Raw genomic sequence first — 14,382 nt, 5'->3', positions numbered from 1 at the left:
CGGGAGACATTTTGGGGTTAAGTGTTTTGCTCAAGGACACATTGACGTGAGACTAGCAGAGCAGGAGCTGAGAATCGAACTGCCAACCCTCTGATTGAAAGGCAACACTGCTCTCCACTTAGCCACGGTCACCGCGTGATTTGAGAATATATATCATATTTTATTCACTAAAATCCCCAAATTAGGTTCATCTGTGATCCCAGTATAACCAGTAGGCTGTAATATTAGCATGCATAGTATGTGCTGTGTTTTTTTTTTTTTTTTGGACTGTATTTAAAACATCTGCCAGGATAACATCAACCCAGCATGCCCCAGGGCTCTCACAGCACACGCACTCACAGAGCATACAAACTGACCTTCACTTTGTAGATTGACCTTTTTTACTTAGCATGAATGTTTCTGCACATCGTCAAGCACCTATTTGCATAAAGCATAGAGTATTCAGGACAGTGTAAAAAAAAAAAAGAAAAGCATTTTCTTTGCCATTTGTGTTGTTTTCACATTTCTAACCCTATTTATGAAGTGCTTCAAACATATTATCCATTCCCTGATCTTTCTGTGAACCGATACCTTTGGAAAGCCAATTGCAGTCATAACTCAGTTTTATATCCTTTTGACTTATTAAAACCCAATATTTTTTTTCTCTTCCATGCCGCACGGTTGTATAAGAAGGGAAGCCTCCACTTTGAGATTGCTCTAGTTTTACATACTTGTGGGTCGCCACATCAAATCATTTATTCATGGGGCTTTCTCGCTTTGCTTTCATTAAGATGGTGGGAAGTGGAACATCTACAGTTTGTAGACACATCACAGCAGGGATTTTCTCAATGTGGCATTCTGAATGTTGTATTTGTGTGCAATTAAAAAAGCAACAACACAGAATACAGAGTTTCTATTGCGTGACGTGACGCAGGGCAAAAGAACAGTTGTAAAATAGACCGTAAAGTTCTCCGGAAATTTATTTACAATAAAAACAACAACAACAAAACATTCATTTCATTGAAAATCCTGCTGGCAATTTGCTTTACTATCTATACTTACACCATCAGTTTGTGATGATAAGGCAACTGAAATGATCAGCAGGACGTACTGTGAGATTTCCCTTTTACAGAACAGTCTTAATAGCTTTTAAAATAGTTCTCTTCTACAAAACTCTTTTCTCAAAATAATATGCAAAGTAAGGGAGAAATAAAACAACAATGTATCGATAACTTGGCAGTAATTTCAAGATATTGGTCAATCCCATTTTAAATGAATGGCCTATACATTACATACTATTTACTCCTAACTAAATACAGTATCTATTTACAAAATCAGTAGTTGTATTTTGAGTTATTTTCTCACTTTAAAAGCAAAATAAATATTCACTATTTATTGTAAATGCATTGCAAATGTGCTGCACTGAAAGAGACCTGACCCTTGAAATAGAGAGAGCTTTACAGATAACATTATAATTTACTCCAAAGCAACACATACAGAATAAGCAAATGATGCCGAATGTCGCCAGAGAGGTACAGTTGAACAGAAATACACTGTAAATGCCACTTCAACAGGAACCAAATCAATAAATAAAAACATACATCAGTAAGAAAAAACTCAGAACGTAATGTAGAGCCTCCTTACCGACAGAGAAGACGGACGAAGCAGTTAGATCAGTCATAGATGGATACATCCATACACAAACAGAGACGATACAGACGGTGCTGAAGTACAACTGCAATGCAACACCATTTAACAAGGAACTAGTGTGCTTTAAAAATGCATCTGAATATATTAGTTTTATAATAATCTAATACTGCAATTCCATTATGCAGGACAAGCGAGTCAAAAAAAAAAAAAAAAATGAGGTAAAATAAATCCGAGGGGAAAGAAATTGCGTGTTTAAGTTTTAAGGCCATTTCATACGACACACTGCTCTCTTCACTGTAACTTTGAAATCTAATCTTGTGGAGATTTGGGTCGTGTGGGAAAGAGCACAATTGTTTCTGCTGCAGCTACACGGTCCTTATATTTCAACTTTACCCACAAATCAATATCATCACATTTAACAGCACTGAACAGGTCAATAGTACATCGGAGGTTTTGTTTGAAAATAGCCATCTTTGATGCAGAATATGTTGTATGTATGTACACATTAGATATCTTTATTGAGTGGTATTGGTAGAACCATCCAGGCAATTATCTTCTCGACAGTATGTTGCAGCAAACGTCCTTCTCGGGAAATCTCTACAAAGAGCTCAATGGCGCCGTCTTTACCCTGTATATCCAGCACACCTGGGCTTCAACAAGACGAACGAAACCAAAGTTATATATTTTACAAATAAAACGATTACATTTGTAGATTAACAAAAAAAAAAAAGTGCGCTTTTGAAACAGAAGGTGTGGTAATAAAACCAACAACAACAACAACAACAACATACAGCTAGGCAACAGAGAAGAGTAGAAGGAAACAATACTGTGCAAAAGCCCCCCCCCCCCCCCCCCCCCCCCCACCCCAGTGTCCTCCAGGTTTCTGGATATGCTGCACTCTTGCCCTCACTGGGCAGCAGACCGGCCAAGCCCCACCTGCTTTTCCTCTTCTTTCTCATCTTCCTCATCTTCGTCCTTCTCACCATTGGTCATGGGTGGCAAACGCCATGCACTCGTCTCACCTCCCAGAGGGATTGTGATTTCTGGGAATGCTTTGGGGATAAAAGAGATGTCTGGTCAACACTCAACAACTGAATTAATGACTAGAATTGGTTATGTGTCAAAACAACAACAATGTGTCTTGATTTGATTTATTTCTCAGTAATCTTGACAAGCATTATGACATTATTACATAGAAAACACCTGAATTTACAAGTACATGTACAGTGCACAAGCAGCATTATTTGGTTTGCTGTGATGTCTACACAGTATCTCTGGTCCATTTGTCCATAGTTTAAATACGTGGATTGAGACTATGAGAGAGTACTGAGGAAAGTCTAACCTGAAGATGGAGATCCAGGATACAACCGTGTGGGTGGGGCTAACAGTTCTGCACACACAGATATGCAAAGGACAAACACGAAACATCAGCAACAGCACACTATAAAAAACAGTTAAAAACAACACAGGTAATTCAAAGGTAGCAGGTAACAGTGAAGTAGGAGCTCAGTTTGTTCCAGGGTGGGGTCGAGGACTCACCGATGAGGACTGATGATCGTGTGGGCGTTCCAGTTTGATGCGCACATCTGTCCCTTTCCCTCGTTCAGGTTTTCCAGGCCCTGAGTGATAGGTCAACAGTATGTTAAACCAGTCCGACATGTCCATCAAAGATCCACTTTGAAATGAGTTATCCGTGAATAACTCATCTGGGGGGGGGGGGGGATCCGTTGCTTTGTATTGATTATATTTGCAAAAGAATATTCTGAAAAGATGGTTGTAATGTTACATGTTTCGTATTTATGGTCATTTGCATTTGTCTTGTTAAACATTTTGTAGCCACTAAGAGTAAATATATATATATATATATATATATTGTAAAAAAGTATATATATATAAAAAAAAGATGTCGATAATGCCTTTTTGGTATACTTGGTATCTACGCTGTTCTACTGTATATGTCACATGACTGATCTAAGGACTAATACAAAGGAAACAGCTTCAGACACCATGATGAAAGCAAGATTTTCCAAATTGTTTGGTAAGGAGAACGAAGCATGACGTACTGTTAAAGAGTCGCGTGACGCGTTTTTTAAGTTGCTGTGTGTGCATTCTCAAAGACATTAATGCCACTGCCTATTCATGTCTTCATTATAATCAATCATTAATCATCATAAAATATGTAATCATGTTGGTTGAACAACGGGAACACGGATCAAATTACATTTCTATTCTATGTCTTTCTATGATGCATGCCACCACATCCATCCCATAATGAGGAGGACCCTGGACATGTGAGCTGACATTCATTCATGGATGATCCATTCTGTGGTAACTAATCACATTTATAATGGCTAAATTATTTTTTGCATCGGTGTGCTACGGGAATTCCTAATGCATTCTGCATTAACTCATGCATGAAATCATCATTGAGTCATTGGATGCATTAAATATGCTCAATGTTAATTATGTGTTTGCTCCCCTTATCGTGAAGTATTTATGTAAATAAAAAAAAATCAACATATATATATATATATATATATATATATATATATATATATATATATATATACACATAGTTAATTACTTAAAATTAGCCATAATTTCTTTTACAAATTTGAGAATCTTTTGAGTTTTAAGTGGTTTTGAATTTTAAATATTCTGGAGCTGCTTCTCCAAGCATCCCACCTCCCTCACCTGGGGAGCTGCCGCGACTGGTGGTGCTGGTACTGGTGCTGCTGATGCTGTCCTCCAGCCAGGTGCTGTAGGTGAGGGAGTCTCGCTTGTGCGGCGTCCCGGCAGACGACAGACTCTCCTGGAGCAAAAACATGCACACGTATCGATAAGACCCGAAGACGAACCGATGACCGATACGCACTTGTCTTGTTTCCTTACACACAGCACTCACCATGGCTGTGTCATAGTCCTCCGTGGCCTCTGTCTCATTCTCCTCCACCACACTGGCGAAGCTGCTGGCGTTGGAGGAGGAGCGGGAGAGGTCGTGACCCTCGGGGATGGATGGGGCCCTGCCACCGAGATAAGAACTACACCTTGGGTTATCACTCTCCAGCACAGCCAAACCTGATTTTATCTTATGCATAGGACACAGTCATTCAACATGCTGCCACAGCTGAGGATTGCCCAGCGGTGACACGGGTACGGAAAGACACAAGGTGTGAATTCCCACGAGCAATAGATCCATGTGATGAGGCTGTAACATACACACACCTGTTCTTGGCCGTTGTGAGCGCCTCCGGAGAGCTCTGATTGGACGAGTTGTCGGACTTGGGGTCTTGAGAGACGTGGCCGCTGTCAGGGGTCTTTTGGATTATTGGGGAGCTTTCTCTACTGCTACGTGAGACATGTGGTACAAACGATCAGGCACAGCAAATAGAGAGTAAAAAAAAATCAATGAATGCTTCTGGCTACACAAAGAAAATAGTCTTCTCTCACCTCCTCTCATGGGCTTCTTGAATGTTTTCTATCCCGATGGCACTGCTTCGCCTGGAGCTGAAAGGACCAGACTTTTTCCTGGTTGGGCTTTTCCCTGGGATTATCAATGACTGCCAGGGAGAGAGGAAAGACAGTCAGAGTCAAAGTACTGTTACTAATGTGTTTCATTAACATCAAGTTTACCTTAAGAATTGATCAATTTATATATTTATTATTAAGGGGAGGGAATGAATATTTTTGACGTAACTATTCAAATTTCAAATCTTAATGTAATCATTTTGGGGAAATGAAAGGCTAAACAGTATCATTGCTCCCTTTGAGTTGTGACTATGACGGGAAAAAAAAAAAAAATAGTTAAAATATGCACTTAGCGGCTTAATGTCAAGCCCCAGTGCCAGTCTTTCAGCCAGCGCAGGGCACACTAAGACGGGAGATGAAAGATGGATTTAAAGGCTCCAGGGCGTACCACTAAATATGCTTTCTCAGCGATTGCTTTGTTCTTTCAATCTCCCTTTTAATGCTCTTAAAATAAGAACTTGAAAAGCTTTCTTTTTTTTTTTTTAACTCAATGTGGCTTCAAAGAGCAAAAAGGAGGATTCATATTTCAAAATAATTTCTCCGTTAGGGGGTCACTAAGTCATTAATATCCATCAATTTTAAACGAATAGAGAATTGAACATACTGGAATTGTAATACAGGGTAGTCATAAAAAGACATGAAACATGAATTGCAGTAAAGAAGAAAATCAATAATATTAGTCAGTAGGGAGTCAAAGGTTGACCCTTAAAATGTGACTTTTACTGTCTATGTGCTACAGCGATATGACAGAAGTGCTTATCTCTTACTACTATGAATAATATCTAGATTGTAGTCTATGTAAAATCACAAATATTGGAATTGACAATCAATCTATGTGAGAATGTGGAGGAAAATATCCTTTTCTGCTTTAGTTTTTTTTTTTTTTTTATCACAGATTGAGATAATGCAGTTTATTCAATGTATCCTGTCTGTAACACACACTAATGCATACTGTGTTAAATGCAGAAATGTATAGAGGAAAGTGTTTGATGCAGTGGAGCCATGCAGACAGGAAGAAAAAAAAAGTAGCAAAGTGGAGAAACAAGTAGTTAGAATTAGACATGAACCTCTTCTACTGTTCCTATCCCTATGGCACTGCCTCGACGTCCATATTTACTGGGACTTTTGCCTGGGACAAGCAATGACTGAGCCATACAGGAAGAGGAGAGAGAGAGAGAGAGAGAGAGAGAGAGAGAGAGAGAGAGAGACAGACAGAGAGAGATGTGAGGAAGACAGGTGATAAAAAAGAAGAGAGGAGGGTAAAAGGGGGGAGAGAAAACATGAGACATAAACAAATATATATATATGAGATTACACGCAGTCAGTCATAAACAAAATACAAAGCATGTGTTAACTGGAGAATACAAAGAGGGACATTTTGGCTCCATGGGTGCAACACAGGCAGCTGGATGGGAGAGAGAAGTGATGAGTCAGTTATGTGAGCCATATGCCTGCAAGGAAGAGGATGAAGATGAGATTTAAAAAACAAACACAAAAAAAAACAGCAAAAGGGGACATAGAGCATGTTACACATTAGGTTTCACAGCAAGCACAGTTATCAACAAAAAGCAAGATTGAGTTTTATTCATTTAATGTAGCATGTTGGTTAATAATAATTATTAGTTAGTTTGTTTTTTTTTATTTGAGAAAGTAATCTTCAATGTGATCTAGAGATGTCTGTTTCATAATGATTCTTAAATCCATACAAATCAGAGAATTTGCATTAAAAGTACCTTCCCACAGCCCCCCCCAAAATATACAGTATCAGACAAAGCAACCCCACACCTGGTCACTGTCAAGTGAAGACCTTGTAACTACGATTGAAATGTTTTACTTTCAACTGAAAGATGGAAAGCTCCTCTATTAGTTGAAAATGATTGTGTAACACTCAATGTTTTGAACCAATATATAAGCTTAAAAAAGATGCCATTTGGAGAAACAAGGTTTTCACTCACACACACACACACACACACACACACACACATTATGCATATAAACAGTACTCAATCCACATTCATTGAAATTCAAGTGAGAAGTTATGAACAATGCTGATGCGTGGGGTAAAAAGACATTACGAATTAGAAGCAGCTTTAACCCCCGGTGGGGAGAAATTCACCTTGTGTCCTAGAAGCATTCAAGTCTATGACACTCCATCTCGTGCAGGCAGACAATGTGCAACCGCTGCAGTGTGAGAAGCCAGGTTTAAGACCCGGCCATGAAATGCTCCACTCGAGCCCCTTCTCTGTGAGAAGTCAGTGCAGCAGGCAAGTGAGGGAGGAAGGGGCACGAACTCTAAGAGAACTGCTGGGGGGGGGGGGGGGGGGGGGGGAGGGAGGCGGAGGGAGGGAGCGAGACTCGCCTCACTCGAGACCAGGAGGAGTGGGGCTGTACTTACTATCCCTGGGAATTTGGGGCTCTCTGCGGGGTCGTGGTTAAAGCTGCTGCTGAAGCTAGTGGAGAATGTGTGCGGCTTCTTGAAAGCAAGACCCATGGCATCCATAGACTGGCTCCTGCTGCGCATCACCCGCTACAGAGAGAGACGAGGAGGAGGGAGGAGATACATTCAGATGGTGCTGACCGCCGTGGCCCCCTCAGCATCGCTGCACGGCATTGCGGGCCGAGAGGAGCCCCGGGGCGGTCTCTGAACACTGACCACTACAGGCAGAGAGCGCCGGCCTGACGCTAATCCTGACAGACAAGGAAGCGACAGAGAACACTGCTAAGCTTTAATGCCCGCAAGAGGGGGGGGGGGGGGGGCTCAGATGAGTCATTATATTAAGATAGGTGGCAAGAGAAGAGAGGGGAAGTAGAAGGACCAAGTGGCACACAGATGTCTGACCACACACTAGGTTTGAACACAAGCCAGGAGAGGTTTGAAGAGCACCTCTTTGCAGGCATGGAGCAGAGTGAAAAGGCAAAAAAACAAAAAAAAGGCATCTGATGGTGAAGGAAATCTATCCATTTGCGTTGTATTTATGACAAACAAAAGACGACAGAATCATATAAATAAGAGAGACTGAAGACTGGAGCATGCGGAGAGCACAGCGGCACAAAACATCAATGAGGCATGAGGAAGAAACGCTTTGAAGCCGAGAGTGGTGTGCTCCAGCAGGACAGAGCAGCAGAGCTTCTCTTCATTCAAATTAACAGAGATTAAGCAAGATTGATTAAACCCTTACAGCCCATAGCTTGCGTATAGATAAGAGCAATCCCGAGAGACTGCCAGAGAGAAGACACCCTTTTATATATATATCCGCAGAAGAAACATCAGACAGCTGATTCAAAAAAACGGTTACTGTAACCGTAGATGTCAGTTTTATACTGTTCCTGCGCAGTAACAATGACCTTATAATGGCATTTAAAAGGTATAGTTAGACATTATGGGAATCGTGCTTGCAGAGAATTATATGAGAAGATCAAAAGCACTCTCAAATGTGTCCACTATAGCAGCAGGGTTCTCTTAGCTTAGCATTAAGACTGGAAACGAGGGGGAATGAGCTAGCCTAGCGGTGTGGAAAATTCACGTACGACACTATAATGCGTGCTAATTAACACCGTATATCTCATTTAATCCATACAATCCATCCTCCTGTCTCAATAATTAGTTGAGCTGAGCTAGGCTAGCTGTTTCCACCTTTAGTGAGCTAAGCTAACCACTTTATGTTTAGCACGCACACACACACATGAGAGTGGTATCAATCTTCTCATCTAACCCTCTGCAAAAAAAAGTGAATAAAACTGTGAGCCTAATTCTTTAACGGAGCGAAGTTTAAGCTTGACATAAAATTGCTGTCGACATAAAAAAAACAGTGTTCAAATCTCAGTGCTAGAAAACTAAAATGTAGAATTTAAATAATTATGTTTTAGCTTATTGACTTTTCTTGTTAGAAGCTGAAATGTTCATGAAGTGAAGCTGTCGGTTCGAAGCCCCGGCCTCTGCTGCTGCCTCTCCAGTTACCTTGAAGGATTCAAAGAAGCCCCCTCCTCCTGCGCTGCCGTTTTCCAGTTTGTCGTCGTCTCCTCCAACACCCATCATGGCCTGGCTGTTCACATGGAGCTCCTCATAAAGGGTCTCCAACAAGGCCGACCTCGTTCGCTCCTTACACACACACACACACACACACATACACACACACACAGGCACACAAAGAGGGGAATGAAACAAGGGATATTTTTTAAAGAATGCCAGTAATGTTTTTAATGCGTTGCAACAACCTACCTCTAATTTGGCAAATTTTTCAGCTTTGTAGCAGGCGTACTCTGCATTGATGAGCTTAGTGAAAAGGAATTCATGGAATTCAGGGCTCTGAAAATAGAAAGGCAAAGAGACGAGACGTCATGTTGTAAGCTACAGTAGCTACGTGACCAAGAGGAGGAAAGTGCACTGGCTTAGGGATGCTTGTAGTCCAGCTCTCAAGTTGTTCTTTCTCTTACTTTTTTAAAGACAGCGGGGTTCGGGAGGGCGGGGCCAAAGAAAGGTACGTCATCCCGTGCTGTCACTGACACCTAAGAATTAAGAGCAAGATTAGGTTTAATCAAGTGTTTAATCAACAGGAGGTAAAGTCAGCCCATAGAGAGGGGAAATAATTCACCTTGTAGAGAACATTGTCAGAGCAGGGGTTGACCACTTGGACCACAACGTATGCGTGAAGAAAGTTGGAGGCGATCATGTCCGGCACAAAGGGAGTGTTCTCCTCTTGGAACAAGATGGCCACGATGTCGTTACCTATGTGCCTCTTTCTCTGCAACTGCAACAAACCAGCCACATTATGACGTATTCATTTACAGGTGGATTAAAGGTTGATTGTCGGATGAGAGAACGCTGATGTCCAGCATTGATTCATATGCATGAATGTTATCTTTTATCTGCAGAAAGTTTCAGAAAGCCAAAATTATGAAGTCAAATTTAACGCTCATCGGAGTTGAATTTGGACACTTTAGTCGGCGTTTTAACTAATTCTTGATAAAGCAGTCTCATTAAAAGAAGAATGTTTTGACACTAGTGACAACACAAGTTGAAGTATATAGACATTAAAACGAATTACCAAAAAAAGAAGTGCTTTCTCGCCATTCTTCCTCCTCCCTATCTCACAACTGGATGCATGTGAGTTATTTAAAACGCCACCAGGAAGTGCTGTTTCTCCTGATCGCAGCACGGACGAGCGCCGATCGTCTCAAAAGGAGCCGATGCCTAACACCCGTTTCTGCTGGGGAGACCGAACGCATAGATAGACCTCGGCTCATCTGTGTTTGGACAAGCCACGACAGCCATCTTTGTGTGAGAGTGTGTGCTCATTAATCAGAGCTTGTGTGATTACATGAGGAGGAGGAGGAGGAGGAGGAGGAGGATTTCGGCCGGGTGAGCAATGTGCTTTAAATCACTGAGGGAGGAGTGATGCTCTCAATTGCAGACGCGACAGCGTACATTTAAAGTGATTCATGTTTACCGCCAGTATGCTATTCATTTGGTTTGTTTTTTTGTAAATATGCTGCAGGTGTTTGGCACTACAGGGAGGTACTGTACATGCAAAATCTGGTACTAATCACCAGAGGGAACCTGTCTGACTGCTTGTAGTGAATCATGAAAGCTGTGTTAGTGTGGTATTGTATTACAGTACCTGCTGGGTGTCCCCATCTGTGTAAGGCAGCTTTGTGGACACATGGAACATGACCTCTTTGTTACGGTAGTTGCAGTAGACGGATTCAGTGCCAGTCTGCCCGTGAGTCACGTCTAACCCTCCGCGGAAACTGCAAGCAAACAGAACCATGTCTAACAAGATATTCTCCTCCATCACTGCGGTACTAGGACCGTCATATTCCCTGTAGCTAGCCTTATATGATGTAAATTGCGATTGGCATCATTCTATGAAATGTATGGTCGAGTGTATATAGTGCCTTTGAACCAGACTTAGATCCTTACCCTTTAAAGTTGTGCAACTCAATTTTCTCTCCCAGAAACTCCAGGAATTCTACAAAGGCAGGACTCTCTTCACTGTTGCCAAACAGCTCTTCCTCTGAGGTCTGTAACCAGTAAAAAAAACAACTCATGAACATCAAGGCTTGGAGGACAAAATGATTTCAGCAGCAGCACTGGGGATGGTTTCTGTGTAAGTCCAAGTCAAGTCTCAAGTTGTTGAGTCAAAGAGTCCAAGTCAAGTCTCAAGTCGTTGAGCTATAGAGTCCAAGTCGTTGAGCTATAGAGTCCAAGTCAAGTTTCAAGTCGTTGAGCTATAGAGTCCAAGTCAAGTCTCAAGTCGTTGAGCTATGGAGTCCAAGTCGTTGAGCTATAGAGTCCAAGTCAAGTCTGAAGTTGTTGAGTCAAAGAGTCCAAGTCAAGTCTCAAGTCTTTGAGCTAGAGTCCAAGTCAAGTCTCAAGTCTTTGAGCTAGAGTCCAAGTCAATTCTCAAGTCTTTGCGATATAGAGTCCAAGTCAAGTCTCAAGTCGTTGAGCTAGAGTCCAAGTCAAGTCTCTAGTCGTTGAGCTATAGAGTCCAAGTCAAGTCTCAAGTCTTTGAGATATAGAGTCCAAGTCAAGTCTCAAGTCGTTGAGCTATAGAGTCCAAGTCAAGTCTCAAGTCGTTGAGCTATAGAGTCCAAGTCAAGTCTCAAGTCGTTGAGCTATGGAGTCCAAGTCGTTGAGCTATAAAGTCCAAGTCAAGTCTGAAGTTGTTGAGTCAAAGAGTCCAAGTCAAGTCTCAAGTCTTTGAGCTAGAGTCCAAGTCAAGTCTCAAGTCTTTGAGCTAGAGTCCAAGTCAATTCTCAAGTCTTTGCGATATAGAGTCCAAGTCAAGTCTCAAGTCGTTGAGCTAGAGTCCAAGTCAAGTCTCTAGTCGTTGAGCTATAGAGTCCAAGTCAAGTCTCAAGTCTTTGAGATATAGAGTCCAAGTCAAGTCTCAAGTCTTTGAGATATAGAGTCCAAGTCAAGTCTCAAGTCGTTGAGCTAGAGTCCAAGTCAAGTCTCTAGTCGTTGAGCTATAGAGTCCAAGTCAAGTCTCAAGTCTTTGCGATATAGAGTCCAAGTCAAGTCTCAAGTCGTTGAGCTAGAGTCCAAGTCAAGTCTCTAGTCGTTGAGCTATAGAGTCCAAGTCAAGTCTCAAGTCTTTGAGATATAGAGTCCAAGTCAAGTCTCAAGTCGTTGAGCTATAGAGTCCAAGTCAAGTCTCAAATCTTTGAGCTATAGAGTCCAAGTCAAGTCTCAAGTCTTTGAGCTATAGAGTCCAAGTCAAGTCTCAAGTCTTTGAGATATAGAGTCCAAGTCAAGTCTCAAGTCTTTGAGCTATAGAGTCCAAGTCAAGTCTCAAGTCTTTGAGATATAAAGTCCAAGTCAAGTCTCAAGTCTTTTATGGTTGTAATAGATGTTCTATCATATGCTGCATGCCATCATTTCTGCTTAGAACACTGAATATCTGAGGAATTCAAAGCATGTGCTGTATCATCACTCCTATAGGTATATGATCACTTTAAACAGGCCACTGTAATGTAAAATAATAGAAAACACAATGAATAAATAAATAACTGTATTTTGCCTCTAAAAAACGATATGCTACTCAGGGTAACAGGAAAATACTGCAACGCTATTAGGTATACACTCGCAACCTATTGTATAATCACACTTGGGCTCCAATTATTAACAGAAATGTTACGATAAGCATTTCATGTGAGGTGTGTTCTTACTGCAACAGATCATTGGGGTTAATAACTGGATGCAGGGAAGTGAAGTGTATGCGGCGTGTGTTTGGCATCCGTTGTTCAAACGCTGCATTTGCATTTCAGAACAATTAAAACTGGATGTATCACCGAAGGTCTATGGGGGGGGGGGGGGGGGGGGCTCGTGCAATAATGATCATCTATGAAAGACATTTGATCATCTATTGACAGCAAGTGGAGCGCGATGTGAACAAGCCTGCCTCGACGCAAACAAAGAAACGACGCCTGAGAAGAAGCTCCTGTTGCTCATTACGCTTCGTTAACCGTATGCAATATGCCCACTTAACCATCATGCCTTTCTCCACTCGGCAACCCTTCTGAATAGAAAAAAATGTCCGGCAGAGGATGAGAAGATGAGAAGAGGGCCCTCGCCGCCTTTGTGGGACGGCCCTCGGCTCATTTACAACGCATTTAACAACGTATCTGTAAACTACTGCAGGCTTTAAGGAATCACCAGGGCAGATCTCAACACACCGAGGTCTCCATTCAGAGGTACAAGTGCCCTCGGCAAAGCATTCAGTAGCTCCTCTACCCCCCCCCCACACACACACACACACACACACACACACACACACACACACACACACACACACACACACACACACAAAGTAAACAAGAGGGCCGTGATTGCCTCAGAAAATGAGAGTGAATGTCGAAGACAGCTACAGTTACTGTGCTGGACTCAAAGCCACAATTAGGACTGAGCTTCTTTGAAGAAATCAGAAATTGCAGTTCACGCTATATTTTCATTCTTCAGGCTGAACACAATGAATGTATAAGGGACGCATGCACATCGAATGAGCCATATCAGATCTAAACTTTACAGCTCACCTGTCCAAACTTTTGATAAATGACCCCAAACTTGAAATTGTTGTTTATCACGTGTTCATCAAAGGTTACAATAAGTCTTGAAGCCTGTAAAAAACAAAGAATACAGAAATAAACAAGAAACATTAAAGCTTGGGTTCACAGTTTTTTCGATCAGGTGCCGACATGAACACAGATTGCGCTTGTTATAATCATGCCTCCTTTATACTGCTTTATACAGATGTGTGGGGCTGAAACGGACATATCCAGCAGCTGCAACTATACAAACCAAACCAGATCTTACTTTGGGATAGAGGACAGGGAAAAAGCGGTCCACATTGACCTCTTCACAGACAAGCTGGGATTATTAAAAAAAAAAAGAGAGAAGAAAAACAAAATGTTAGAATGTGGTTTGATCCAATCACAGTGGAACTAATCTCTGCATAACAACAAAAAAAAAAAACACATCTCTTTTTTTACCTTGGCCATTTGGACCACATTGGGAAACTCTGTCAGACAGGAAATGGGGATGACATCATGGTAGGTTTTCAGCTTGGTTCTGGTGAAGTCATAAAACAATCAGTGTGGTCTCGAAGCCATATAACGTGATGCAACCTTTCCCAGAAGCTATCAGACGGGAGAGGAGAGAGATGATCCGGTGTGGGACCATCATCAAACTTCCCCACCCTCGCCTCTCTTCGCCTTTTCTCC

The 14,382-nt window shown here is 41.7% G+C and overlaps 1 protein-coding gene across 10 annotated transcripts in view; it reads right to left on the bottom strand.

Moving 5' to 3' along the window:
- Positions 1 to 2,498: 2,498 nt before the first annotated feature.
- Positions 2,499 to 14,382, bottom strand: part of LOC137873419 (rap1 GTPase-activating protein 1-like) — a 43,454-nt gene continuing 31,570 nt past the window's right edge. For 2 of the 10 annotated variants that reach the window (XM_068711650.1, XM_068711653.1), the window contains 18 exons: positions 14,152 to 14,230; positions 13,976 to 14,029; positions 13,696 to 13,779; positions 11,078 to 11,178; positions 10,776 to 10,905; positions 9,750 to 9,905; positions 9,592 to 9,663; positions 9,377 to 9,463; positions 9,116 to 9,256; positions 7,553 to 7,684; positions 6,225 to 6,302; positions 5,080 to 5,189; positions 4,855 to 4,974; positions 4,535 to 4,670; positions 4,324 to 4,441; positions 3,169 to 3,248; positions 2,972 to 3,019; positions 2,499 to 2,681 (listed from right to left, as the gene is read on the bottom strand). In XM_068711650.1, coding sequence (XP_068567751.1) covers positions 3,011 to 3,019; positions 3,169 to 3,248; positions 4,324 to 4,441; positions 4,535 to 4,670; positions 4,855 to 4,974; positions 5,080 to 5,189; positions 6,225 to 6,302; positions 7,553 to 7,684; positions 9,116 to 9,256; positions 9,377 to 9,463; positions 9,592 to 9,663; positions 9,750 to 9,905; positions 10,776 to 10,905; positions 11,078 to 11,178; positions 13,696 to 13,779; positions 13,976 to 14,029; positions 14,152 to 14,230 — 1,687 coding nt within the window. In that variant the 3' untranslated portion in view covers positions 2,499 to 2,681; positions 2,972 to 3,010. Of the gene's footprint in view, positions 2,682 to 2,971; positions 3,020 to 3,168; positions 3,249 to 4,323; positions 4,442 to 4,534; positions 4,671 to 4,854; positions 4,978 to 5,079; positions 5,190 to 6,224; positions 6,303 to 7,552; positions 7,685 to 9,115; positions 9,257 to 9,376; positions 9,464 to 9,591; positions 9,664 to 9,749; positions 9,906 to 10,775; positions 10,906 to 11,077; positions 11,179 to 13,695; positions 13,780 to 13,975; positions 14,030 to 14,151; positions 14,231 to 14,382 lie in introns of all 10 variants that reach the window. The other 8 variants (XM_068711649.1, XM_068711652.1, XM_068711651.1 and 5 more) reach the window with 7 other exon arrangements.

The sequence above is a fragment of the Cebidichthys violaceus genome, unplaced genomic scaffold (genome assembly GCF_023349555.1).
Source record: "Cebidichthys violaceus isolate CVI_PGR_0920_01 unplaced genomic scaffold, fCebVio1.0.p SCAF_165, whole genome shotgun sequence".
Classification (NCBI taxonomy): Eukaryota; Metazoa; Chordata; class Actinopteri; order Perciformes; family Stichaeidae; genus Cebidichthys; species Cebidichthys violaceus.
The sequence above is the reverse complement of the archived record's forward strand: the minus strand, read 5'-3'. Positions and strand labels throughout refer to the sequence as shown.